The 26,589-nt window shown below is 43.7% G+C and overlaps 2 protein-coding genes across 4 annotated transcripts in view; one reads left to right on the forward strand and one right to left on the reverse strand.

The window, feature by feature from the left end:
* Positions 1-223: 223 nt before the first annotated feature.
* LOC124184633 (syntaxin-12) lies at positions 224-3,872 on the forward strand. Its single transcript, XM_046574580.1, has 6 exons — positions 224-399; positions 661-872; positions 979-1,144; positions 1,518-1,648; positions 1,750-1,883; positions 2,007-3,872. Exons 2-6 carry the CDS (start codon positions 670-672, stop codon positions 2,180-2,182), a joined length of 810 nt encoding a protein of 269 aa, XP_046430536.1. The 5' UTR covers positions 224-399; positions 661-669; the 3' UTR covers positions 2,183-3,872.
* LOC124184627 (ankyrin repeat and BTB/POZ domain-containing protein BTBD11) overlaps positions 3,135-26,589 on the reverse strand; it is a 29,117-nt gene continuing 5,662 nt past the window's right edge. The window contains exons 2-14 of one of the 3 annotated variants that reach the window (XM_046574565.1): positions 21,726-22,051; positions 9,312-9,516; positions 8,972-9,217; positions 8,391-8,870; positions 7,771-8,101; positions 7,450-7,685; positions 7,095-7,297; positions 6,267-6,998; positions 5,910-6,175; positions 5,593-5,798; positions 5,204-5,497; positions 4,934-5,116; positions 3,135-4,869 (exon numbers count right to left, since the gene is read on the reverse strand). In XM_046574565.1, coding sequence (XP_046430521.1) covers positions 4,663-4,869; positions 4,934-5,116; positions 5,204-5,497; positions 5,593-5,798; positions 5,910-6,175; positions 6,267-6,998; positions 7,095-7,297; positions 7,450-7,685; positions 7,771-8,101; positions 8,391-8,870; positions 8,972-9,217; positions 9,312-9,516; positions 21,726-21,958 — 3,822 coding nt within the window. In that variant the 5' untranslated portion in view covers positions 21,959-22,051 and the 3' untranslated portion in view covers positions 3,135-4,662. Of the gene's footprint in view, positions 4,870-4,933; positions 5,117-5,203; positions 5,498-5,592; positions 5,799-5,909; positions 6,176-6,266; positions 6,999-7,094; positions 7,298-7,449; positions 7,686-7,770; positions 8,102-8,390; positions 8,871-8,971; positions 9,218-9,311; positions 9,517-21,725; positions 22,052-26,589 lie in introns of those variants that run through there. The other 2 variants (XM_046574567.1, XM_046574566.1) reach the window with 2 other exon arrangements.

Here is a 26,589-nt window from a genome sequence, read left to right on the forward strand (position 1 = left end):
GTGAGATGGCATAAAATTTTTTTCAAATTAAAACATCGATACGCATTGCAGGCATATTTTTTCAGGTATAAAAGATTCATTGTGCAACATTGTGAAATTTTTTCATCCTCTCCGCGTACCTTTGTCATCTAAATTAACCGTTTATCGAAATTCACAAGTATCCACTACGCCGTTGGTATAGCTGTACAACTAGCTACACGGTGAAAGGACGATCTAACTATTGTCACGTGGGCGGTACGTCAGCCACCGTTCGGTCAACTGTCATTTCACGGTAATTCTCAGTTACTCCGCGTAGAAAATAGGCTGGATTACAACAATAAAATTTTTTTAAATGTCGCAAGTAGTCGGTGCTCCTCGTCGTCATTGATACGGAATTTACAAACCTCGACAATAAACCAGGTACGCTAGACCGTAACTGTTTGAAATAAAATCAAAACAAAATAAATAATTAAACGAAAAAAAACTATGGATTAGGACCAAATTTTCTCACACCATTCTCTTTGTCTTTATCATGTCACCCCGGATAGAACACAAAGAAATCACAATTTCCTTTTTCCCCTAGATTATAAAATGTGATTCACTCGATCAATTCTCAACCGCTTCAAATTACCCAACGCCGATCACGACTCGTACCCTCTCCTAATACGGAACAAATTCTAGTTTTGCAGAATGGCGCACAGTTCTCGCGGTTACGGATCCACCGATCAGCGTTCCGACGTTCCGGATGTAGGCTTTAGTCCTACTGAACTTTACAGCCTAAGCGAGAATATAACGACCAATATTTATACAATAAATTCGAGCTGGCGTACTTTGGATCGAGCTTTCAAAACCATCGGTACTAATAAGGATTCCCAGGGTCTTCGCGACAGAGTGTAAGATAAATGAATTGCTCTCCCATTTATGATGTCTTTTTCTTTGGTCATTTTCTGGCCATGATGATTAACCAAGTACTGACGGATTACATATTCTATTCTACAGACACGTGACACAGCTCAGTACCAATCAAGTCGTTACTCAAACAAGCAAGGACATTACAAGACTTACTGTGTTGATGAGGCGGGGTGACAAAGAGCAGAAACTTCAGATTGAAAAATTAACAACCGACTTCAAAGATGCCTTGCAGAGATATTCTGAGATGCAGAAAGTACGTTGGTCAATTGATAATCTCGAATTTACCTCAGCTATTCCAGATTCTGAAACATGAATAATAATACAATGCTACAATGTCATTGAACACAAAGAATATTTTTGATGGAGGAAAATCGTAGTAATCGCATACCTTGCATTGGAAATAATTGATGTTAATGTTAATGAAACAGTTTGAATTTAATACAAACATTATGGTATACCCCTCAATTCATATTCAGATTTATAGAAAGTCCAATGTTTTTGCTGTAAGAAGCCAAGTCTCGCGTACTTCAACCTTCCACAGTTAATGACCTGTCACAGAAGAAGTGGATCAAAAAAAAATCTCATTCGAAGCACATTAATCTATCGACGTACTTCTATGCTTACAGGCTGTCGCAGAGAAAATGAAAAGGCATTTACTAGTATCCGGTAATTCTGAAAATCAATCTGGAGATGGGAATCAGGACACAGAGACTCTGGTTCAAGTCCAAGCAGACTTTGAGCAAAGAGACGCTCTGAGGTAACCTTGTCTCTCTAATTTTTTATCGATTTCGGACCTCCAATATTATAAGTTATGATTAGTTTATACTACTGAGATTCGTTTGATTTTTCTGCTTCTAGATCCCTCGAATTTGAACAAGGATTGCTTTTAGAGCGCGAGGAGAGAATTAGGAGAATCGAAGGAGACATATTGGATGTGAATCAAATAATGCGTGAGTTGGGTGCGCTGGTACATCAGCAAGGAGAGTCGATTGGTGAGTTACTCAATTGTCATTTTGTTTATCACCGTGCGATAATTTAGGTGAAATTTTGTAGCTTTAACTGCTACTTTGTTTTGAAGAAACGATAATACTGCCAGGTTTGTTTGATATTTTCAGATACTATAGAGAACAACATAGAGAATGTTCACGGAAATGTCGAATTGGGGGCTCAAGAATTGGTTAAAGCTAGTAGTTACCAGTCAAAGTTCCGTCGAAAAGTTTGTTTCTTGTTGATACTCGCTGTTGTTGCGGCCGTGATACTAGCCATTATACTAGTCACTGAACTAAGTTAGCGTTTTAAATATTTTTAGGCGTTATAATCGGTCAAAACGGTTGTCTCAATCTGTTGATAAGGGGCTTTCGCATAATCACAATATATGATGTAGTAGTCTTATAGGAGTTCTTTAATGCAATTTCATCGCTTTGTAATAAACAAATGCAATAAGTGGAGAGATTTAAGACTTAATTGCGTTCTATAGTTTTGTTGAAAGAATTATATAATTTGTATTCGCTTCTTTCTCCGCCTGATTGAATATTAAGGTCGATATTCAAGGTCACAACTCTTAGCGTACACAATAACTCATAGAATACAAATCACGAAATCAGAGACTAAAACTGAATTGTATATGTTGTTGCCTAATTTTTATAGAGTGGAATTGCCAATTTTCTCCCCTCTCATTATACGTTAATATACTTTAGTTTATCATTGTAAGAATTGACAACGGTCTTTCCGAACTACCTGCACATTAAAAGCTGTTCGCTAATCAAATTTTACAAAAATAAATTCCCAATCTGCCAATACATAAAATCCACTAACGGATATTGTATTAGTCGGTTTTGCAATTGGTAGGTACTTTGTCTGACTTGATTTTTCAGAAACCTACTTAAATACCTCAATTGTTTATAATTTCTGTATACTTTCTTCCTTGTAAGCGTATTATTTTTCAATTCAATTTGATATCCTACAGTGTTATTTCTACCCAGGCTAAGTAATAGGACGTCCATAAAGAATTTACAGGTACATAAAATCTTAATTTTCATTCTTACAGGACACGTTGACAAATTAGTTCGATAATTAGTTCGACTGCAATATTCCTTAAAAAAAGAAAAGAAAAACAGAGGTAACTCATCATAAAAATATGATAAACGGGAAATGAGTTTCAATAATACGGTAAACTTGTGCATTTGTGTATGATAACCAAGCATGCACACTAGACTGTGTGAAAAAAACTTTTTTCATGGGGCCCGAACGAAAAGCGTTTATGCTTAACATAAGATGTGGCGCTGTGAAAGCAGGGCGTTGTAGCTAAAGCCTGAGTGGTCGCTCTTACGAGTTTTATATATTTGAATGGATTAACACGTACAAAATTATCAACGAAGACGTAAGCTTGTTTCACAGGGCTTCATGTTATGTTAAAAACGAACGTTTTTCGTTTGGGCCCGGCGAGAAAAAAAATTTTTTCCTACGCATTCTAATATACACTGTTCTATTATATCTCTTACGGTAGAAGATTAGAATAAAGACCAGTGTTCTACGTTTGTTTAGTTTACTCAAAAAATAAGAAAAATGTTAATGAAATAATGATGCGATTTTGTGCAAATTGTATGAAATCTGTCTAGTGCAAATTTAAAAACCAACGTATACCATGCTAATGGGGATTACTTCGTTTTTAACGAACATTATTTTCAAGGCATGATATTTATGATTGGAAATTTTCTACAGATTGAGACAGCCATTTTATCACAGCCTGAACCATTCTTATTGTAATAAATAATAATTGTAGGCATTCCACACACATCCTGAGAGATCCCTAAAGCACTATCATTACCATTTTTTACCACAGCTGTATATACAACTAATTATTATCATAATTATAACACTATGTTACTGATTTTAGTCAAATGTTAATCTGTACTCTTAAATATGGATCACGAAAATGTAATTATTCTATTACTAATATTAAAACGATATGTGATATTAAATACGTATTTATTATTGAACATCTTTTATGCCATACTATATAGGATAGTACTTGAGAAAAAAAGAAATAGAAAATTAACACTATAAATATTAATTTCACATATTTGCTTTGCAGTGAACAAAGTTTTCAAAATACTTTATCTGTACACAAAGTTCATATGCGGCATGGAAAATGATAGCAAAAAAACTAAATCGATCAATCTGTTTATGTCGAGTTTTTGTCGAATGATTTATATCTTCAGTATCATATTAATCTGGCAAAAGTATGAAACAAAATTTAATTCAACAGGAAAAAAGTAAACACCGAATATCAAATGCCGTGTATCACAAAACGATTCCTACAACCTATAACCTATATATGTAAATGAAGTACAATACAAACTACGACCTAAGGCAAGAAAAGTTTTTACAACATAAATTTATACATAAGTATATAAATAAATTTGATTGTTATAAAAAAAAAAATAAAAATATACAGTTCTAATCAGTATTAAATAATGGAGCAGTCATGTATTCAATGCAGTCAACGGTTCCATTTTCCTAGCGACGGTAAAGTGGCGCTTCAATTTTATCAGCTTCAAAATTCGAGATAAGGATGGTGTAAGGTCAGAGAGTACGTAGAGTTCAGTCATTACAAGGATACGGCATTGTTTACACCTACACTGGATAATGATTGAAATATTTGGCAAAGGTCCGGAGTACATGCGTAACCATCGTGTAGTTGAAGAGTTGCCTGGCTTCTATAGTTTGCTCAAGGCATAACTATTGTGGAACGATTCATTCAATGCGCAACTAAGCGTTAAGATTGGTCGGCTGTTGAGGTTTTCTCGCTTTTATTCGCGCCTGCAGAGTGAGCAGCAGACCTGCAAGCACGTCGTGATTCGGCAATTTTTTAGCGAACAAAAGTCGTTTCACAGAGTCATCATACGATAAAAGAGCCATCAAATTTTGCAGTAAAAATCCTTGACAGTATTCCAATAACTGAGCTGCATTGTAAACCTGCAAGATGAACGGGAATAAGAACATGGCAAGTTTATGTAAGTAAAACTCATCAAACAATTACCTTAGCGTGAATGTACATGGAGACTATATTGTTCTGGTTAATCATCGCGGAGCATTGAGCTTCGCAATATCTCAATAAGCCGTCTAGTTGGAAAAAATTCGCAGCAGCCATAAGTTCCAAGACGTCACTTTGACTGACTTCCAATGTCGCGCAACCCCCGTGATACAAAAATTCCATAACCATCTGAAAAAGAATAAAGCAGTTTATCATATGTTCCTGTACAAATAAATGGATTGGAAGGAATTCTATGAGTTTGTTTTGTTAATCTACCTGAAAGATATGATACCGAATATCATTTATCTGCACAATCGGTGGATTCCCTTCGCACAATTTTGAACTGAGCATGTTTCTAAACCGTGGCGAAGAAGTGACGAGGACTATTTTATGCCCATAAAATACTCTCCCTTCAACTCTGAACTGAACGTCGCTCAACTCCGGGTTATTCACGAATTTCGGATCAATTCGAGAACCGCTTGACAACGTGGTATCTCTTATCGGCTTAATCGGCTCCCATCCAAAGCAACTGCTGAATATATCAGCTAGTAGAAGAGTCGTTGCTTCTTTCTGTAACGTGTCACATCATAAGTAACAATAGATAATTGTGCACATTTCTGCACAGTTGTAAGTATTAACGCGGGTGAAACAACGTTACCAATTACCTTGCTGTACCTAAAAATGTTAAACAAAAGTGGAAGACACTCCTGACCAAATTGTGTCGAATAATCTTCAGGGCAGACTTGAAGAAAGTCTTGAAGCAGTTGGTCTATAACAGATTCCAGTCGCATTTCGTGTGCGGTAGATAAAGTGTGCATCCAGCAATGAAGGGTCCAGCCTATTCCGAGACTACGTAGATCCATCGTTATAGCTGTCGAGCAATGGATGATTGATTGTAAATAGAGTTCGGAATTTTTCAGCGTTGAGCTTGGAAAGGAAAGTAAAAAAAAAAAAACCAACAAAAAAACAAACGTCAATTTACCTAGGTGATTACTCTCGACGCTATGATACATGGCTTCCTGCAGCATCTTAATTTGTGATTTACTAAAGGCGGGACCATTCGCATCTCGATTTCTTTCTCCTTGTCCTTCAGCCGTGTGTTGTTGAACACCGGCGTTTCCTTCGGCAAGAATCTCTTCTAGGGATAAAACTTCCTTCTCACTACGTCTTGAAGAAGTAGTTAACGGATGGAATAACAGCTGATTCAGTGTGGCTCTCTGGCCATGTGCCGCTGCCACCGATACGGCGCTGTGATAATTGAATCAAGGTTATTCTAAGTATTGAGAAATTGTCAGAGTAGCAAAATACTTTTCTCCGAAAACAAGACCTAATTAATCACCTGTAACACCCTCTTTGTGCCGAACCAGAATAGCAGAATGTATCCTTTATCAAAGTGGATAAAAACGGTTGCGCGCCATGAGCAAGGAGCAGTGCAACCATTTCATGATTACCGGCAGCAGTAGCCACTTGGAGAGGCGTAACAGTGCACTTATCCTCGCTCAGTTTAGCACCTCCTTCAACAGCGGCGCCTCTTTCGAGCAACATTCTTGCTATCGTGCAATTACCCAGCAAAGCTGTGTACGTGAGGGCGGTCCAATGCTGCGTTTCTGCATTGAATCCGTTCTGAACACAGCAGACGTTGGAGCCGGTGCTGCCCGATGAATTCGATATATTTAGATTGTTGGCGCTTTTTGTCGAGGCTGCGAAGAGGTGTCCTCCCAAATTTTTTGGAGATGGAGAATTTTTCGGCCCCCCTGAAACCAGCACATTTTTGGCTGGACTTCCCGCGACTTGGCTCGACAACGGAGCGGGACTCTCGACGTTCAAATCGGCCCCGGCATCGAGCAATGCAACAACCGCGCACTCGTCGCCGTTTATACAGGCCAGCATCAGAGCGGTATAACCATTGTCGTTAACTGTATTCAGTTTCGTCGATGGGAGCAGAGGGATTGCTTGAGATATTAATTCCGGTCGCGAACTCGTCAGCATTTTAAAGGCCATTTCCATCGTCAGACGTCGCGTGCATTCGGCATCGTCTATCCGCCCTGAGCAGAGAGTGACTTCTTCCGAACTGAAATAACGAATTTCGGTTACTATCTAGAATAATTTATACAGCAGAAGTCGGCGATTAGGCTGGGAATTGCCTACTACGTGACTGTGAACGTACCAAATCTGTCTAACCGGACAATCTACACCGGGTAAAAGCAGCCTGGCTGCCTGGCCAATGTCATCATCGTCCAAAATACTCCCGTGCCGATGCTCGGCATGGGCTGTAGCCACCCTCAACCACTCGACTAGCGGTGGAAGAACGACGTACGCTCGCTCATAGGCGAGTTCCTGGATACCCGTACCTCTTTCACCGTGCTCTAGCTGGATAAAACAAAAAGAGACGTGGAACCACGTGATTAGTTGCTAGTTTGTTCCGGCTATCGCGATTGACTATCCTCTCCACTGCTTTCATCCAGTGTCTTATACTTTTGTCATGACGTCAACCGTTTCTGATACTGCGTTTCAGTACAAACCTGAGAGCATCTCATGTAGTAAAAGAGCGCGTTCAGGGCCCTGGGCGTCAATGGGACCGGGCAACGCCCGGACTGGGCTACTTTGGATATTAGATCGGTAAGCTCAGGTATGGAGCCTACGCAAGTCGTCAGCAGCGAAGGTTCAAGGGTGGAACCGGCAGCCTCTCGCCCGCTGCGTGAGGATGAGTTTGAACCGAGAGAACTGACGCTGGCCCATCGAGGCATCGCGAGTGCGCCTGCGGCAGGTTAAACGTGAAACGATCGTTACATGGACAAACATTAACGAATATTCGCTACAGTTAATCGAGAATGGATTTTTACCAGACGCGATTCGGCCCGCATTCAAGTGCGCGTAAGGCTGCAGTAGCCCCCACAAGTCACCGTTGTTCGCTATCGCGTGTTCCAGCATAGTAGCGGTCAAGGTTGCGTGAGGCTCCGTCGGAATGCACTGGAGCAAAATCTCTTCTAAAAGATTTTCCACACCAGCAGCCAAATACACAGCTGCGTACTCGTGAACCATTTTTCCTAATTTCACGTCTGTCATCCATCTGATAAAACGGCCGACCGGTAGTTGCAGGCCTGCTCGCGAACCTTTTGATTGTTTCAGCTGGTCCCCAGACACAGCGAACATGGCTGCTGCTCGCAGGCAAGCCTAGAAAGAGTCAGCTTCGATTGGAAAGCGATTAAATGCTTCTGGAAATGCGATTAGATGATACTTCTCGCAATTCTTTATTTAGTGTGAGGCTGTCTTTCAGTATAGAATGCTGACTGTTAAATTTCTTAAAAAAAAAAAGTAATTCTTTCAACATGTCTGTATCTTAACATTGAGATATTAAGAAATGTGCCGTACAGTTCGAAGTCAAGTCTAATTTCTACTTTCTGTTAATTATCAACTAGGTTACCAGAATGGGTATGAAAATGGATTAATTCCTGGTTTTCACCTTTGTACAAGAATCAGCCAAGGCTGGACAAAGCACAATTTTGAAGGCGCTGTAAATTTCGTGCTTGCTGCAAAGACCGAGAGGTTTGGCAAGCCTCTGAGTCTCCCTGCCGACTCTTACGAGAGCCCTTTGAAGCAGGTACGATAATCGCGGTATTGTTTCCATGGATACACGCTCCATGTGTTCCCTGGTACGTCCGTTCTGCAGGACCCTGAGGACGTCGTGATGGGTCCAAGGAAGCTGCTGCAGCTCGACAAGCCTGTTGTGCGAGTCGACCCACACGAATTCGTCGGCACTGGTAACGTTGGTGTTGATCGTCTCGAGGCTTGAGTGACGCATAAGCCGTCTTACCGCAGGCTCCGAACTCTCGGAACCGCTCAACGACGAGTACGTCGAGGTCGAGGTGTGAGAACGCATCGTCAGCTGCTGAATAGCCAGCTTTATGTCCTCCAGTCCGGATCCTGACCACGGCACCTGTAGCTGTGAAAGAAGAAGAGAAAAACACTCAATGCTAAAATTGCCCCTACCATCCGATTGTCGTTTCAAGTATTTGATCAGTCTTTCTTTCATCTCTAATTCACCTTTGCCGGAGTAGCTCTGTGCCGATTACGATTTTGTCCCGATCTCATCCTGGCGTTACGCTGGGTTACCGATGCTGACAAACGGTCATCTTCTGGAACAACCTTCAACGCTTGTGGACTGTGAACTCTGTGGTGACGATGAGGGGGCGAACTGCTGCTAGTGTGACCTCCGGTGTCCGACATGCTCGCATGTCCAGAGGACCGATTCTCATCCGAAGAACTGTTGCCCGTGCATTCTGGTCCCCGCTGATCGTAATTGAACAAAAAATAAAATAGATCGCCGAAACGTTTTTGGGAAGGTTGCAGAGTTATGCACGATGGCAAAGTTGCACCCTCCTACCTGAAGACCGCGGAGTTCATGCAGGCTGAGATGATGGTGCTGGGAGTGATGGGGATGATGGGGCGTCGGCGTCGGTGCCACGCTGTCTGTGTCTCGTTCGGCAACCATGTGGACCATATTGTGCGTCCCCGTTTGCTGAGGAGAGTCTGGCGATTCCTTCGCGTAGGGAGCAGTGTAAAATTCCCTGCCTCCGCCCCCAGCGGGTCTAGAATAAAGAATTGGCGAAGGTGTTCACAGGGTTACAGGCTGATTTTCTATTAACGATCAGTGAAACGGCTCAGGTACTAGATATAGAAGACGCACCAGCGGAGTAACGGAATATAACGCGAGCTTGAGAATTCGAATACGATTCTTTTTCGTCACATAGTCAAGAAAATATAGGCGTGAAAGTGCGTTCGTGATATTCCGTTGGAGACACGCTTTAATCTATCGTTCAACTAATGACGACTCCACGAACCAACAGAGCGTTACTTATACTTTTACAACGAAGAACCTAGAGTCGTGGAAATGTGGTCATCGCGCACGACGCATGCCTTCACAGTAAGGTGGACGTCCACGGTGATCGCAAGAGGTGAGAAAACGGTATTGAACTGTGACACCCGATGCTGAAATCCACCTTTGCTTGCATACATATGAATTTGTGAACCCGAAGCGGTTTATAGAGATTCAACGAATACGATACGGATACGGTACGGATGTTCCCTGCACACGTGGAAGCGGTGAATCAAGGAACTTTAAACTCGTTTCGCCAGTATACGCTTAACTCCATTGTAGGACTGCACTTGCATGCAACTCCTGCAGCTCAACCACAGTCAAATTCGAGTAAACGTGATTCGAACATCTTTATGACGCAAGTGAAAAACAGGTGATTTGATTTTTAAATTTTTCCTCGGCTCGTCGAGCTGGAAATAAGACCAAGGTCTTGTAGTATTTCATTGGCGGGCATGCGTGACTCCGAGAAAGGAATATTACAAGAGAGATCCGCGTGCGTACGAAAATCCAGCAGGTATTTACACACTCGGCAAGTGTAACCGCAGCGTGCGGAACGCTGAGATCCCAAATTACCACTTTTCCTTTCGATTTCGAGGCCAGCCTCCAAGGTTCACGCACCACGAAGACGAAAATTGAGAGTGACGTTGTACTTCGAACAACACATTATCCCCGGTGATCGCAGTTCTTCCCTGTACCAGTCCAAACGTTCCCCCTCCCACGTAAAATAAATTACCCTCTAAGTCGCCACTGCTGAACGAAACTCCAGTCGGCCTTGAATCCGGTCGTGTCTCCAGGCAGAGACCAGTAGTCCTCAAGGGAGCTCTGGTCCTCCTCGATACGAAGAACGTCGGCCCTGCTGGGGCTGAGGTTGAGGACAATTTCGTTCGGTGCGTCGAAAGTGGTCCCAGCCTTCACCTGTATCCTGGCAAAGTGGTTCTCACGGCCGTTAGCCGGGATCTCCTCGGAAGATCGTTTCTCAGGATTCCCATTGAGCTCGGGGCGAGAATCGTCCGGTGGAGCAGAAAAGCAATCGGTCAGCAATTTAATCGCCGGTTCCTCGTCGCCGGCGTCGTTTGTCTCGTGCTGAACCTTCTTCAGCTCGGCAATGAAGTCGGGCCGCGGCAGGCGATCAGTGTCCTTCTTTTGCTGCGCCCTGTTGGTGTCCCCAAAATAGACGACGGTCCGGTGTCTGTGTTCGGCGTCGTTTCCACCAGGGTTGACGTCCCGCCGCGGTGGCTTGACCGGCGGTTCCGGTTTCCTAACGGGCTCTCCAACGCTGACCTGGACCCTCTGACCGGCGGCAACGATCTTCCCATGGTCCTCGCCCTGGCTCTGACGCCAGAGACACGTCCTCGAGGGAAGAACAGCGTCGGCGAACGGCGGCGCCCGACGAAGGATGAAGTTCGCGGTATCCCCGTGGTCCTGGAGCCCCGAACCGCTCATTTTGCAGCTCTTCAGCTCGCGACAGAGAAGACAGGTGCAGTCGCCTCGACAACGCCTGCCCGTCTCCTGCTGGACGGGCATGTCACGGGCGGTCCGAAACAAGAGCTTGCATATTTGATCCAGGATTGCACCAACGACTCCGCCTCGCGCGAGTACACCAGCAAGCACCTCGAGTACCGGCCCACGCTGAGAACCGACGCGCACTGAGCAGGGAAAACGAGGAGCACCTCTAAACCGACCACCCGGCCGATCCGTAACTCACGGTGAAACTGAATGTATGAATGAACCGTGCGGACGCGGAATAAGGAGTGCCGGCGAAGTTTCCCCGGCGGGGCGTCGAGAGCACCGTCTTCGCATCGAATCGCATCCTTTCGTCGTCGCACCGTACAGCACCGAGGCTCTCCTTCGTTTGACGCGCATTTAGACCCCCTTCCCCCCTGCTGCAATGGGGGCCTTATAGTCCACTTCCCATGATTGTCTTCCGGCCGACTCGAGCCGGGGATGTCCCTGCTTTCCCCCCGTGACGACGATGACCACTCGACCGTCGCACAGTCGCCTCGCTCTAACGCAGAGACCCCGACGAGTAGATTCCCATCCTCTGGTCGATGGAGCTGATCGGGTAATTAGCAACGGTTTCTCGAAACCGGGAAATCGTGCGCGAATTCTCCAGCTTCCGCCGTAAGGCATCGCGCTTTTCCGCGCCAGGCTGTACGATGAAGAGACGCGACCCTGCACTCGTGCGCGACGAAGGACGCACACACCGCTACACTTTTTACGGCACTTTTCTGATTATGGTATTGTTGTTTTACGGGATCGAGAGATATTCCCAGGGTTTTCACCTCCGAGCTTCACTGGTCTACGACACGGGTCGCTCGAGGAGAGACGAGGAGACGTTCAGAGGCGGATTCACTCGATAAACCCGAGCTGCCCCGGAGGGACAATTATTCCCTGGCGTTAATAATCGCTCTTGTCTTCGTATGTAATATCATACCTTATACCTATAATGCTCTCGACTTTATCCTAAACCGTAATATTTCTGTGACAAGGTGCTCTTTTCAAGTATTTTCTTTGTTTGGCTTTGCATGTCTTTCTCACGCGTGTGTGTGCGTGTACCGCGTAGCTGCCGCTCATACGTAGGTACGTAACGACCTAGCAGGTAAAGCGCAGTTATACTCGGTAAGCGGCAAACGCTGCATTCTGAGAGAATCATCGTCTCTGCGGCAACAGTGAGTTCATCCCTGATATCCACCGGAGAAGGGAAGAGAGACGGCACTTCCACGATCACCTACACCTCTCCGTACCGGTGTACGGATGCCGCATCGCACCACCAGCCACCGTGGTAATATAGAAGAATGAAGAATGGTCTAGCTGTAACTCGCCTCATGCCCATCCAGGGTAATAAGATCGTCATCTGGGATCAGACGTCCGCACGCGATGGATACGTTGCATTTCCGAGACGCGGAAGCCCTGCGAATCGTCTCCATGGATATTTGCCGCGGGTGAGAATATTTTAATCGTCAGCTCCGGTGCTCGATCGTACAACTTCGCATATCGTACCTTCGACGAAACTAGGTCGTAAATCGTGAAAGTGAAGAGCTTTTCTCGCAAGTTCATCGCCGACGTTTCGAGACCCGGGTCTGCACGATGAACTCTGCGGAACGAAACCGGAAGTAGGTCCGTCGGAGACCGGACTACGGGTGGAGAAGTTCAACCGGCACCGGACGAGGTGGGTGTCGTCATTATACCCGTCGTATATCCTCCTCGTTCTTGGGAGCGCGCACATGCGTGGTCCTCTTCCTCCTTCTTCACCCGCCGAACCTCCGTCGAGTTCAAGGCACCGCCACCGGTCATTGTTTGTGTTCACCTGGCGAAACTCCGCCGGTCAGGTGAGTACACACGCGATACATGTCGAAAAAAAATTATTAATTTTCTAGTCACCCTCCCTTTTCCTCGCTGTATCACCGCGTGAGAGAGTCGAAGAGGCGCGCACGCGGCGGTACGAGAATTACAAGAATCGTAATGTTCTCGATTTCTCATTCGAATACCGTCTCTCCCTAAGTACGTGTACACCTATGATCCTTCGATATAATCGAGATACTCGCGGTAAGGATAATCGAGATGCCCCGGAGGGTCGCCGATCCGGCGGTCGGACCTTGTGCCTCTGGAATCAACTAGAAAAACTCTATCGTTTCTCGTGATCTTTCTGGTAGTCAAACGTCGTGAATTACGATCGACTAATAATTGGTGCCTACACCTATATCGTTGTACCCCGCCTTCCTAGCAACCACATGTAGATACCGTAATTTTATAGCGGCGAAATATTTATCATCTATGACATACATTGTACGCGTGTCATTCTAACGTGGTTTTTATCTCGTGATAAAAATTGTATAATAAATTCATTTTGAGCAAAAAAAAAAATTCGAAACCGAAAGTCGTAATTTTGTTTGTACGAATGTGTTAATATTTGCAAGTACGGAGATTGAAAATTTCAATGTAACGTTCTGTACAATAACATACCCGTACGGAACGTGGCAATCGGTAAATTACCGACAGTTAAAAAGAAAATAAAGAACTGATTCGAGGCAGGTTAATTGAGAGCAAGATCGGAACTTGTAGAAAAAGTGTCTATCGCCTCGAGTCGAGTCTCGGCGGTCTGCGGAGTAAGTAACATACCGTCAGGTAGTCAGGGTATGTACCTGGTTATAAGACAACACGAGTTACACGGTAATTCATTGTACATTTTTTTGCCCAGTTTCCAAGAACACGTAGATAGATCACTTTCCCTTTCGATATCCCGACTAGGGTACGTACAGCATAAACATGTGCCTGGCGTTCACGTTTTACATGCCTACCTCACCCGCAGCCATTCGCATAGCTATGACTCCCGGCGCACGCCGACGAACAACCTGAACTTCCTCCTGCGTGATCTAAGGCTGTGTCGGTGCTTAAACCCGCAATAATTCACCGTATAAAGACAGGACTCCTATTTTATAGCTGTAATTCGTGGTCCATTTTTCCCTGTTATACTGCGGTTACTATTTGCTCTACTTACACATAGTGCCTATTATTAACGAGTGAAATCAAAATTCTTTAAGAATTTCATATTGTTTCTAAAAATTCTCTGATTCTGTCGGTAGTTTTTTTTTAGTTTTTGAGAAAGAGCGAGAGAGAGAGAGAGGTTTTTGTCTGGGATCCCGAAGGCTTATCGTCTGAGAATCGATTCTTGGCCGATTTCTCCGACGAGTAAGCAGTGCCTCGGGAGTTAAAAATATTTAGTTAAAATATAATGGGATCAACAGGTGACAGAGTACGATAAGATTTCAGCGTTTCTTGGTCGTACCATCTGACGCACTCGTCGCATCGATCGGCTTATGACTATTTTAAAGCACCTAAAATATTGAGACAAATTGACGATTCATTTTTTACAAAAAAGTTTCCCTGCACGAGCGGTATTATCGTATACTCTGCACGGGTCGGCAAGTCTTTTTCTTCTTCCACGCTTTCGGTTGCAAGTTAGATATTTTTGGAAAATTGAATAAAACGGTAACTGGCCACGATATTATTCAAATTCCTAGATAGGCTCGTTACCTGCACGCGACCCCGAGCGAGAAGGTCGCATGCTAAGACGAAGGAATGAATCTCTGTCGAAGATGAAAGGACCGACTGCGCTGGGCGTTTTACCATGTCAAATATACCAACACACTGCACGAATTCCTGCACAAGCATACAGTGTGAATATGTATATATTATATATGTATACATGTATCGTATATAGTGTATAATATGTATATGGTGCGCTATCGCCACGTTCGAGGATACCGTTATCCATCTCGGACGTCGCAGGAGCGGATATGTAAGTATGTGTGCGCACTGTGCTCGATGAATGTGAAAGATTTGAAACGCATTATCGAGCTCCTCTCCTCTCCTCCCCCTCGACTGTAATATCGTCGTGCGTATAGGACGAATCCCTTGTATTCCGCGGTTGGGACGCTGCGCATCGACGGAATCGCGATGAACCGACTCTTGTAACATAATACGCACACAGACGCGTGTCTTACACGCATAAGGAAGCTAGGCGTGTGTAATATAACGTATGTATAATCTACCGGAGGCATGCCATCAGCGGGCTTCGGTAATGATGATGGTGCGAATTCGAGCCTCGGACCAAGCCGCAAGATCCGAGGTTTCAAGCTTCTAAGCTTATACAGGCTCACCTATACCCCCCGGTCATTCGTCGTCAGCTCGCAGGAATTTATTCATTGCTTATCTGCAGCCTACATATCTTCTATTGTAATAGAAATTGCTTGTTACGTCCTATCCGAAAATGTAACGGTGATCAAATCGGATCGAATCGAGGTATAGGAAAAAAACGAACAACAATTACGATAAAAAAAAAACCGTCATTTATACCAGCAAAAAAATTCTTTTCGCAGAGTCATTTTTCAAACAATTCAGTTTTCTGACGTGAATACGAATTGTCGACCTCGAATTTTTTTTCGGTAAGAATAATAAAATGTCTTTTTAGGTGCGAGCTTGCACGGTGTGAAAAAACAGAAGAATAAAAAATTTTTAAAAAACCTTTGGAAAGTACTTTCAAAAAGCGTGGGACAAAGAGTAAAAGAAAGTAAGAAGAAACCGTAAAAAAACGTGGCTCTTTATTATTTGCCATCTCAAATTGTTTTTTTTTTTTTTTTTTTTACTTACTCTCAAGCATCGTGGCTTGTGAGTAGGTAATTTGTCATTTTAAAGTACTGGTAATTGGACGGAAACGGTGCCTGCCGAACGGGCCTCGGGACAGTATATATGTAGATCGAAGCAGCAGCGTCGAAGGGTGTCAGCCCGGGAGAGAGAGAGAGATAAGAGGAGGAACGAAATAAACGAAATTTAAAAGACGAGAAGAGAGTAAAAATAAAACACAAAAAAAAGAAAAAGGAGAGAGAGAGAGAGAGAGAAAGGAAACTCGAGTAAAGATTTCGAGGGACTTAAAATGATGCGGTACATCGGTAAATCGATTCGCTGCTGCTGCAGCTCCTCTCGGAAGCCCCTCGTAAAATACACAAATTTTCTCCCTATGTATAAACACGTGTGTATATTATATACCTCCCTATAATATGTATATATATATATAGGTATAGGCAGATGTGGTAGACTCTGGGATAAGCCTCCCTATAAATTGTAAGTACCGGGCGTACAGGCCTATACTCAACTCAATAATTAGGCTGGACGATTGTAGAAAGGTACGGAAGAGAGATAAAAGTATACATGGAACGAAAATGTGTAATTTATGTCACTCCAACGGCTCATAAGAAGAATTTGTACAACCAAGCTGTCCTTAAATCATTTCCCGTTCTAAAATTTGTTCGATAAAATAGAACGATATATTCAAGAAACTCCTCTTCTTTTTTCCTTCCTACTCGGAACTGTTCATTGTATGAAAGTGTAATGAATATTGCTATTGTAGAAGAAAAGAGAGTGTAACGCGCGTAACGAATAAACTTGACCCAGAGAATATTCTATAATGACATTATACATATAATACTGTACAATATTAACGCATGAGACAAAAAGCATGCAGCCCGGTGTATAAAGTTAAGCTTGGACTCGGTGCCGGAAGTAGTTTGGAGGAAAGGAACGATTATATACCATATATTCGTATACGAAAGAGTTAGGAAGGCTCGAAACAAAGAGATCTATTAGCCTGAATACCCCGTTTAGGTTGATATACGCGTGCTGCGCACGTCAACGTATTTCCTTTACAATATTTTCAAACTCTTTCCTTTTTCTTCCGTTTCTTTACTTTTTTATTTATCCATTTATTTTCACTTTATTTTTGTAATTTCATTGCTCATCCCACGCGTTACAATCCATACCTCGTACGCTTTAAAATTTTCCCATACATTGTGTTGTGTATAAAGTTACGCCGGTTTAACAAGCTCAATTCGGATGGTGCGCAGCATGCTATCCCCATACATACGGTTACAGGTATACAGCACATTATACACATAAGCTAATTAAACGCGCTGGCGAAAACAACAGCAACAACAGTCGGAAGATTGTATTCACGTACCTGTGCGCGGTAGCTCTCTATTCGCATATTTAAGACTCCGTAAGTAACTCGATGCGATGGGCGATTCAAAAGTATAGGTAACCCGTGCTTGTAACACGCTGCATCAAGATCTATTATATATATATATATATACGTGTGCATACAAGTTTCTATTCCATCCTAATTTGGCTCCGCTTAAACGTGACGCGGACGAATCGTTGTTTCGGTTCCGAAAACGTCTCGCACAAAGGCCACCGCAGAACTCATAGCTGTCTTCGATTTTCCTATGAATCATACTAACCCAATTTGAAGTGACCAAACCACGTCAGAGGTAGAGAAAGATATTTTATTTCGAAAGACGCGGAAACGAATCAAGCTAGTTTCGAGACACTCGATCACTTTGAAGCGGTGTATCAGCGTTGGGCGAAGAACCGAATACCCCGTAAACTTGATGTATAAACCACTTTCCTCCGAGATCTATAATGGATCATCGTCCGGCCATGCGACAAGGTGAATTCCACGGTAATTTCTCCCTCTAATAACTCACTCTTACAGGTTATCCGTGTACTACCCGTAGGATTTCCTTTCGGTATCCAAGCCTGGCCTGCGTTCGCATGCGTATACCGCAAGGTGTCTTCGTTAACACGGCGTTGATTTATCTAGCAATTAAACCTCGATGGAGACACCGAAGCACGTACGCGGGTTGATCGAGCATGCCTTGGCTTGTGTGTGACCGTCGAAAATTTAACGCCTATTTTTCTACACGTAAACGATTTTACGCGCGAGAGTCTCGACGACGAACGAACCCACCTCCTCGCCCTTCTCCCAATATCTTTACAACCTGACACGCAGCAACGCTCCGGCACCTCTTCACAACATGTTGTTCATCCTTGCGCTGGATCATTTGATTGAAAGATCCATCTTAAACACGCGCTGACGATGATACGCCCTTTTCGTATCGTATCGGGCACGCCTAATTAATATCGAGCTATTACATTACCGCAGAGAACGCATGGAATTAAATACAAAGATAAATTACTCAATCAGTGAATTCTAATCGATACGATATTCATCGCAGCAAGGATGTACGCGGGGATACGTTTTTGCGTATATCACGCATGTGATGTTCACGAATTCACATTGTACGTGTATTTCGTTCCCATCTTCGCCCCACGAGAATGGCTTCCGAATTATACTCTCTCGATACTCCCGACCTCTGCGAACCATCGTGTAGGATGATATTCCGCGGGGCAAGTCGAGAGGCTATGTTTCCGCACAAGCTGCAGTAGGATTAAGACTATACGAGTTACCGAGCCGCAGGCATCGCTGACTGCATGAGAGATCAGTTGGGCAAAACTGAAGACCCTAATTACGGCCATTAGCCAGCGCGCGTTCCGCGGCTCCTTCGTTCTCCTTCTCTTTCCTTCTCGGCCACCGCCGCTTCCTCATTCTTCCCGATCCATCCGTATAGAATAATATTTGAAATTGTAAATTACACACACTACGTGTACGCCAAGGGATCAAATGAAGGCTGTATATTGAAAGAAAAGACAAAAAAAAAAAAAAAAAAACTAGCTGCGCTCGAGCGGTGAGTGAAAATTATTATTACACGGGGTATAATGGGAAATTGAAAATTACGGCAAAGTATGTTACGTATGTGCGTCCGAAGGCGTGCGTGTATACGGTGAGATGGCTACATTGCATAGAAGCCTACAGCTTCGCCGCGTCTTTCGCTCCGCCATTAGCTACACGTGGTATTTTACAGCGTGTGTATACCTATACGTTGCATAGAATGATGCGACGATGCAGCGGTTATCTCAAAGCCGCACACCACGGGATATGCATCCGCACGCGTGCGTGCTAAAAGCTAGCCGGCGTGCAGGATGCGGCGCGAGTGTGTGTATAAGTGAATTCAAGGACGCCGCATCGCCTGCTGGAAATTCCTTCGCGAATGTCATCTCCTCGCCGATCCTCCTGCAGCTATAAGCTATTCTCGACTGCCCGTCAGCTTGCCCGCGTCCACGATTGCTGTTTCGTACGTCGTTACGTGTCAGTGTGGATAATTCTTCCGAACAGAATCTTCGGAACAACCCAAGTATTGTACCGTGAATAATCGCTGCGCCTGTGATGAATTTTGTGCAAACATGCGAGTGTTTGAAAAGAAACCGCATATAATTCAGGTATAAAAGAAAAAAGCTGGCAGTTGTATCTTCGATTGCAAAATAATTACCCCGCGTAACTTGAGGGAGTATCAATTTATGAACGATTAGTCAGGCGTCGTTGCCCGTCAAGTACGTATATATATAATGGTCGAGTGCATGGCTGTAACGTGTAATCTCCGCGAGGACTTTGATTTTTCGTATTCCGTGTAATAGTACCTATAACGTAACGCGACGCAACTGCCAAGACTAATTTACCGCAAATATCGTTACGCAACTTTAACGTGCAACGGTATAAATATGTATATTGTATACACAGGATATTGTTTACAGTAGATCTTATATACGTATACGTCAACTTTCACCGCGTCCTGATCCCTGCGGTATTGCAAATATTACATACACACCTATATATGTATATGTACTTATAAGCAGCGTTCCGCGCTTACCGCAGGTATGCACTTTTCCGACTGACTGCATTGATTGATCTTCGTAATCCCATAACGTACCTGTACGTGTAATACGCATCGCGAATGAGAACGCTTTATTATTGCGGAAAATAGTTTCAACTCTGCAATTTGCTGCAGTCGCATTTCTCTTCGCGTTCTCACTTTTCCACGCTGCAATTATCATCAATTTCTGTAATAATACAAATAAATTTATCTCGCTGTGCCCGTGTATACGAAGCTGAAGCTAGCAGCCAGAGTTAAATTTTTTTTTTAAATAGAAAAATGCTGTTCAATTTTTTCACAAAATTTTGATTTTCGGACTTCGCTACCTTGTTCGAATGATACATATATCTATGCGCGTAATGTTTTCTTTCGTTAAATACCGCAGTTAAAATATGAGGAAAAAAATTGTCATTCCCGAGGGCAAAAAGGAAAGCAGTAGCAAAGAAAAATAAAAGAAAAAGCAAAGTTCGCGGACCGATCCTGAAATGCGAGCTGGAAATTTTCAATCCTCAAGTCGAACAGTGGTCGACCTATTTGTGCCTCGATTCTCCGCCCGGTCGAAAGTGGAACTGCAAATATGTTCCGCGATTTTATTCGCGAATCGCCGAGGCAGGCATTCGATGCTCGTTAGTCGCGGGCTGTAGGGCTATATCTTTTGAATCTCTCTCTCGCTCTCTCGAATGTTCGAGACACGCCGCGGAGTAAGTATCGGAAGAAGAATACCAGCAGCCGGGTAGAAAATTCTGGCGGGTTTCAATCAAGCGTTATAACAGTACCGGGGCATCGGGGTAGAGCCTTACCTACCGGCCTCCGAGCAATTACGCTCGTTCTTAACTGGAGCTACCGTTATACGCCTCTGATGTATCGTCCTATTGATACCGCACGGACTTACGTCTGGGCCTCCATTGTGCGGCCCCGAGGTTGCCGGAGGTTTCGATCGCCCCCCAATTTTATATACTTGGAGAAAATTGAAGGATTGTAGTGTTCCAGTTTATACGACACCGACGGTAAAATGTTTACCACCTATACGTGTACTGGATTATATGATAATGATTCGTTCGGCCAAGGAACTTGTAATTATCACGGCTCAGCCTCGTCTTGATTGCTTTCCAACTTATGATCACCGAATTTCCTGATCAGCCGCATTCGAACAAGTTCTGACGCTGCGGGTTTGAAGGGTTGAAAAACATTTCTACGATACTGTACGTCATAAATAGATGTGCAGAATGAATTTATTTTTAAATTTAGAATGGTCGGTAAAAAAAGACTGACACTTAATGAGACTGCATTTACGACGATAGACTTTAAATGTGAAAAATTTTACCCGATTATTCAGTGTCTCTGCTCCATACGCGATACAATATGAAAATTGGAATGAACGGTTGCGACGATTCGAAATGACTCCGATTGTTTCCTCGCACATAATACAGGTTGAAAATTTTTACGAAGAGGCGCAGAGGGCGAGGCGTGCCGCGGTCGCGTATTACGTAGCATTTGGGTCACCGGATCGGGAGCTCGGTCTCGGCTTCCGAAGGCATTGCAGGTTCCGCAGCTGCGTCGTCTGGACGGAGAGAAGAGGAGGGAAGAGAAGGTCGAGGAACGCGAGCGAGGAGAAGAAAACAAGATAAAGAGCGGCGGATGCATGTGTGGTGGAAGCGCGATACGCCGCTTCGCTCTTACTCTTGAGAACAGAAGTAAAAAGCCATGAAAAAAAAACCGACAAACCAAAAAACAACAAGCATGATTCTAATAAAACAAATAGAGAAAAATGGAAGATAGCAGACGCGCGGGCGACACGACCGACGCGTGTTGCACGTACCGTCGGGGCTTTGGCCGGAGTATTTCGTGTCCGGACTCCGATATGCAGGCTGCGAGACCCAGCGGAGCTCCGTAATGCTCGACGGGAACGCCGATGACGCTGCCTCCGGATCCGACGCCCTGGATCATCGGCGAACTTTGCCGGGGCGCGACGACGACTCCTCCGGGCCCGGAACCGGCGGCCACGACGCCGCTTGGCCCGAGGAACAACGGCTGCTGCCCGGCCAGCTCCATTCCGGCTGATATTTCCAAATTAACTACCTGGGGCAGCTACTTGACGACCAACTGGAGGAGCCGAACGAATCCCGGGATCTGGAGTCCAGGAATCTGCAATTCAACGGAGTTCGAAGTTCGGTTAGCAGAGCTACAGAGGCGCAGATGATAGAGGAGAAGATGGATTTTTGTGAATGATGCAAGTGGTGAAGCAATGCTGGCTCCGGAAACCGGTTCCTACATCGTCACGGTTACCGACACTTGGTCAAAACACAAAACTTTTTATAGAATATGAGATGTTAGGTTTGCGTCTTGGTTAAGGGTCGGTAACTCTGTCGGTACAGGAATCTGCATCGAGAATCGGTATTTGCCTTACTACTCGTACAGGATGTCGTATAGAGACAAGGTGTTTTACTGCAGACAGGATCGTTCGCTTGAAGATGAATTTGAACCGAGAGATGAGAAAAAAAACTGTTCAGAAATCTCGTTCAGTGTGTGATTTGGGATCGATGATGGTGGTAAACACGAATTAAGTTACCATCTCAATTACAGTATGCAATAGAAATCATTCGCGTGCACCATTCGCACGAATAACTGAACTCCTGGTGATGTTGCTGAACGGTGTTTTCTATTCCGCTAAATCTTCATTCAGACGGTACCTAAGATCCATTCATCCTTAGAATCCCGATGACGATGATCGTCTTTTCTACCGACTACACGAGACATAAATCAATTTCATTTATACCAGCTCGGTAATTTAAGTAGATTTTATTGCAAATTACAGAACTAGACGCACGCAGACCTATAGTAGGTATTTATGTGTGTACCTGTTTGTATAATATTATCTATTGAACGCTGCTGCGGCATCAGTAATGTGTAGAAATGAAGTGCACGAGACTGAGATTAACCGTTCCCGGTTTATAGATAGCTCAATAGATTGCAAGTGATTTACAGTATACAGAAGATCCTTCGTCTTCTCCTTATCCTCGTCCTGGATGCATTTGCGTTTGTAACTGCTGCAGCAGTGAACAGCCGTTGTTTGTAATCTACGGTAATTTGTCGTGCAACCCTGCAGATGTCGCAGACGCAGGAAGGAAGAATAATCTCGCACATGCATCTTCATCGCTCACAGATCCTAATACAGACAGTGCGTCGGAGAAACGTCGTACATAAATGGAAATAGCAATATGTACACATAATACCGTATAGAGGATGATTATATATCTGCACGAATGTCGACAGGCGAGAGCCGCAACTTGCGCAGACTGTTACTAATCAACTGGTCACTAGATCCTTCGGCTCACGGCCCGCATCCTCTGCTCCTTGGCTCAACTTATGCCACGGCTCAATGCAGCTACCAGTTCGGAGGACGAGAATTCCCAAAGTGACTCTCTCTCTCTCTCTCTCTCTCACTCACACACACACACACACACGCACTCTTCCCCCCCTCCTCTCACTCTCTCTCTCTCTCTCGATCCGTCTGTCCGACGGTGTTACGTTTAACGAGATCATTTATTTCCTCTCGAGAGGTGTCAGTCGCACTATAAGAGTAATCGGTGTACGTCTCTCCTTCGGCGCGACGAGAAGAGGAATAAAAAGAAGAGACCAACAGAAGAATCCCCTCATGATAGCCATAACCGCATGGTATGCGTACGTTAAAATATACACAATATTGTATACACGTATGATAATATCATTGCGGCGAGACATCGCGTGTACATAAACGTGCAGAAGCGCCGGGCGAAGAAAGAAGAAAGTGTTATCGTTAATGGAGCGACGATTTCTTCTGCTTGTCCTTCTTTTTCTTCTTCTGCTTCTTATTCTCCTCTGGCTGGATTACATTATTATACGCGGGAGATAGTCGAAGGTCATTAACGGAGTCAGCCGGTTAATTGCTACCGCAATTAGAGACGATGGTATTTCATTCGTTATCGTGTGAAGTAGGCAAGAACGCATTTAGTTTCTATATCCTACGAGGGCGAAACCGCACCGCATCAGCGGTGTGTTATTTGTTATATTCACGCATATTCATGATCCCTAGGTCGCTTAAGCACAGTGTGTGTTTACAGTTTGCGTGCGTGCGGTACCGACAATGAGTGAAAAATTAAATATACCTGCTGTCTCGGCAGCATCTCCCCGGCCGGCACTCCGCTGAGATCGGGGGCGTGAATCGCTGTTCTAATAATTAGGCGTTAATAAATTCCCATCTCACGATCCGCGTAAGGCATGAATAAGCCGCGACTTCTGTTCCCTTTCTTTTTTCTCTCCTTTAAATACACGCGTTTGTACTCTTCCTTGTGTTTCGTAGAAGAGCAAATGAAGAAAATTACCTAAGAAATGAAGAGAACCAAAAGGTTATACTTATATATTTAAATTGATCGAAAATCGTGTTGCGATATGTGAATAAAAAGTATATATAGTATACACGTACGTAATAACTAGCTGGTCGTGAATTTGCATAAAAGTAATCACGTCGTCTAAAATAATCGAACGGGTTTTTTTCGCGAGCTCGAAACTCAACTGACGCGACGTGCAGCGGAGTGAAGTCGATTTGCGAGTATAACGAAAACGCCTGGGCAGGTAAACTTTGTAAGATGAACAGAGAAAGAATAAGAGGGGTGGTTAGTTAGGTTTGCAGCGTGCTTTAATCGCGACGTCGCGGTTACATAGACACGCGATCTTACTGTATAATAAATTTCGCGGACTTGCGAGCACGTTCGTACCGCATCTTGACACAGAAATTACATATTTTCTCACCGATATAATTAATTTAAATGTCGGTACAGTTATAATATCAGGTTAGCCTGCGAACGAATAGCTGCATATGCGAGATTTAACGATCAATTTGGTAATTCGTCTTGCAGCTGTGGCCGCATCGCGCGGCCGTCTACCGAGGGTACGTAAAACGTAGGCATTGCTATTGTTGGCTCAAAGTTTAAATTCCAAGATCGTATATTACGTACTGGAAGTCCCAGGGAGATTCAGCTTTTCCCTGTGTCAAAGGTCGGGGAGTGATCGGACGTGGGAGATACTACGCCGCGATTATATGGCTGCGCCTCGATCTCTTCGATATCCGTGCAACAAATCACTTTGAAAATCGTGCGGACGTCGTGCAGCCGCGGTTCGAGGCGTCCGGAAGCCTTTTTAAATAGTCGATAAAAAAGATTGTATACCTCCTTATACGTAAGGCAGAAAAGTAGCAGCGATTTTACGATCTCACGCTGAAGCTTCGGTTATACGCGGAATGGAAAATTGGACCGTCATCTCTTTTGAAAAAAAAAGTACACAAGTCTCGCTATGACAAATATGTATTGCATTATGCATTATTATGAGAAATCGCGTGTTGAATGTAAGTAATAAAAGCAACATTGACTAGGTACGACGATAAATTGGACCTTGATCGAAGGTGAAAGTTGAAATTTGTGTCAAAACTATTGTACACCTTTTTTCCTCTTAGTTTGTCTCGAGAACGGATTACCGGTTATTTGAAAACCGAAACGCTTGAATAATCTTGAAATTTGTGGATATGTAATACATACATAAATACGTAACATATAATATGCATGTAGATAAGTGTGGCAAAATTATTTTCAATCAGAAAAGAAGATCGCGCGCGTTATGCGAGCCTAACGTGCCTCGAAACCGATAAACCGTCGCGATCATGAACAATATAGTTCATGCTCAAGCCTTGAATTAATCAGCAGATTTAATTTCTCGTTACAAACGTACTTGCACTGTTTATTTATAAATTTATACGATCGGTTGAATATGACCTTGCAATGAGAATAATTTCAGGATCTAAATAGATGAACGTATACAAGATATGAATAAGAAGTTAAACTATTCTTCGACTAAATTATTGTTGTAAGATCCCTCGCAATGATATTACCGATTTCCCGAATTCGATGTCCGCAAGAGATCGCAGATACTTCGAAATCAACACCACGATCGGTATATACTCTTGAAAAATACTTAAGCGTCATGGAGCTGCCTCTAACAAGGAAGGTATCCCAGGTCGATATCTCCGATTTGATTTCTTTTATAATCAGTTATAGTAGACTAAAAACTAAGCGACACGTATTTTTTTTTACCTGACATTTAACATTTTAAGTGGATGAAACCACCCTCCAAATAAAGGCATGTCAGAGGGCGATTTGGCAGTTTTACCCACGAGATAATAATATTTTTTAACTAATTCAACTGCAAAAGTTTTCTCATATCGGAAAATGAAAGATGCAATTTTTTTGATTGAAAAAAAAAAGTTAAATCGCCCTTCGACATGCCTTACTTTGGGGGGTGGTTTCACCCCCTCAGTGTTGATGGAAGATGAAAAAAAAAAAAGTTTCACTTACGATTAGTTTTCTAGTCTACTATAACATATTACAGAAGAAATCAAATCGGCGATGTCGACTTTGGGTTGCCGTCCATGTAAGATCGCGTCGTCCTTCAGGTTTCCCCGGATCAGCAGCTCGTGTGCTGCAGCAGATCACGGTGATCGATTTTGGTAATTGTCGAAATTTCTTTGCTATATTTGGTTACCAAATAACGAACCTGCTCCCGCGGTAGAAAGGAAGGGTAAATAAAGGGGCGGAGCGCAGCTTCTTCTTGTTCCTCCTCCTCCTCTGCCGACTTCTCCTTATTTTATTTATTTT

The sequence above is a fragment of the Neodiprion fabricii genome, chromosome 6, assembly GCF_021155785.1.
Source record: "Neodiprion fabricii isolate iyNeoFabr1 chromosome 6, iyNeoFabr1.1, whole genome shotgun sequence".
NCBI lineage: Eukaryota > Metazoa > Arthropoda > Insecta > Hymenoptera > Diprionidae > Neodiprion > Neodiprion fabricii.

Bases quoted from the DNA above. Each gene is read 5' to 3' on its own strand.
- LOC124184633 (XM_046574580.1), top strand. From the start codon at position 670: ATGGCGCACAGTTCTCGCGGTTACGGATCCACCGATCAGCGTTCCGAC. The intron at 873-978 runs GTAAGATAAATG...TCTATTCTACAG, and splicing joins CAGGGTCTTCGCGACAGAGT to ACACGTGACACAGCTCAGTA. The intron at 1,649-1,749 runs GTAACCTTGTCT...TTCTGCTTCTAG, and splicing joins GAGCAAAGAGACGCTCTGAG to ATCCCTCGAATTTGAACAAG.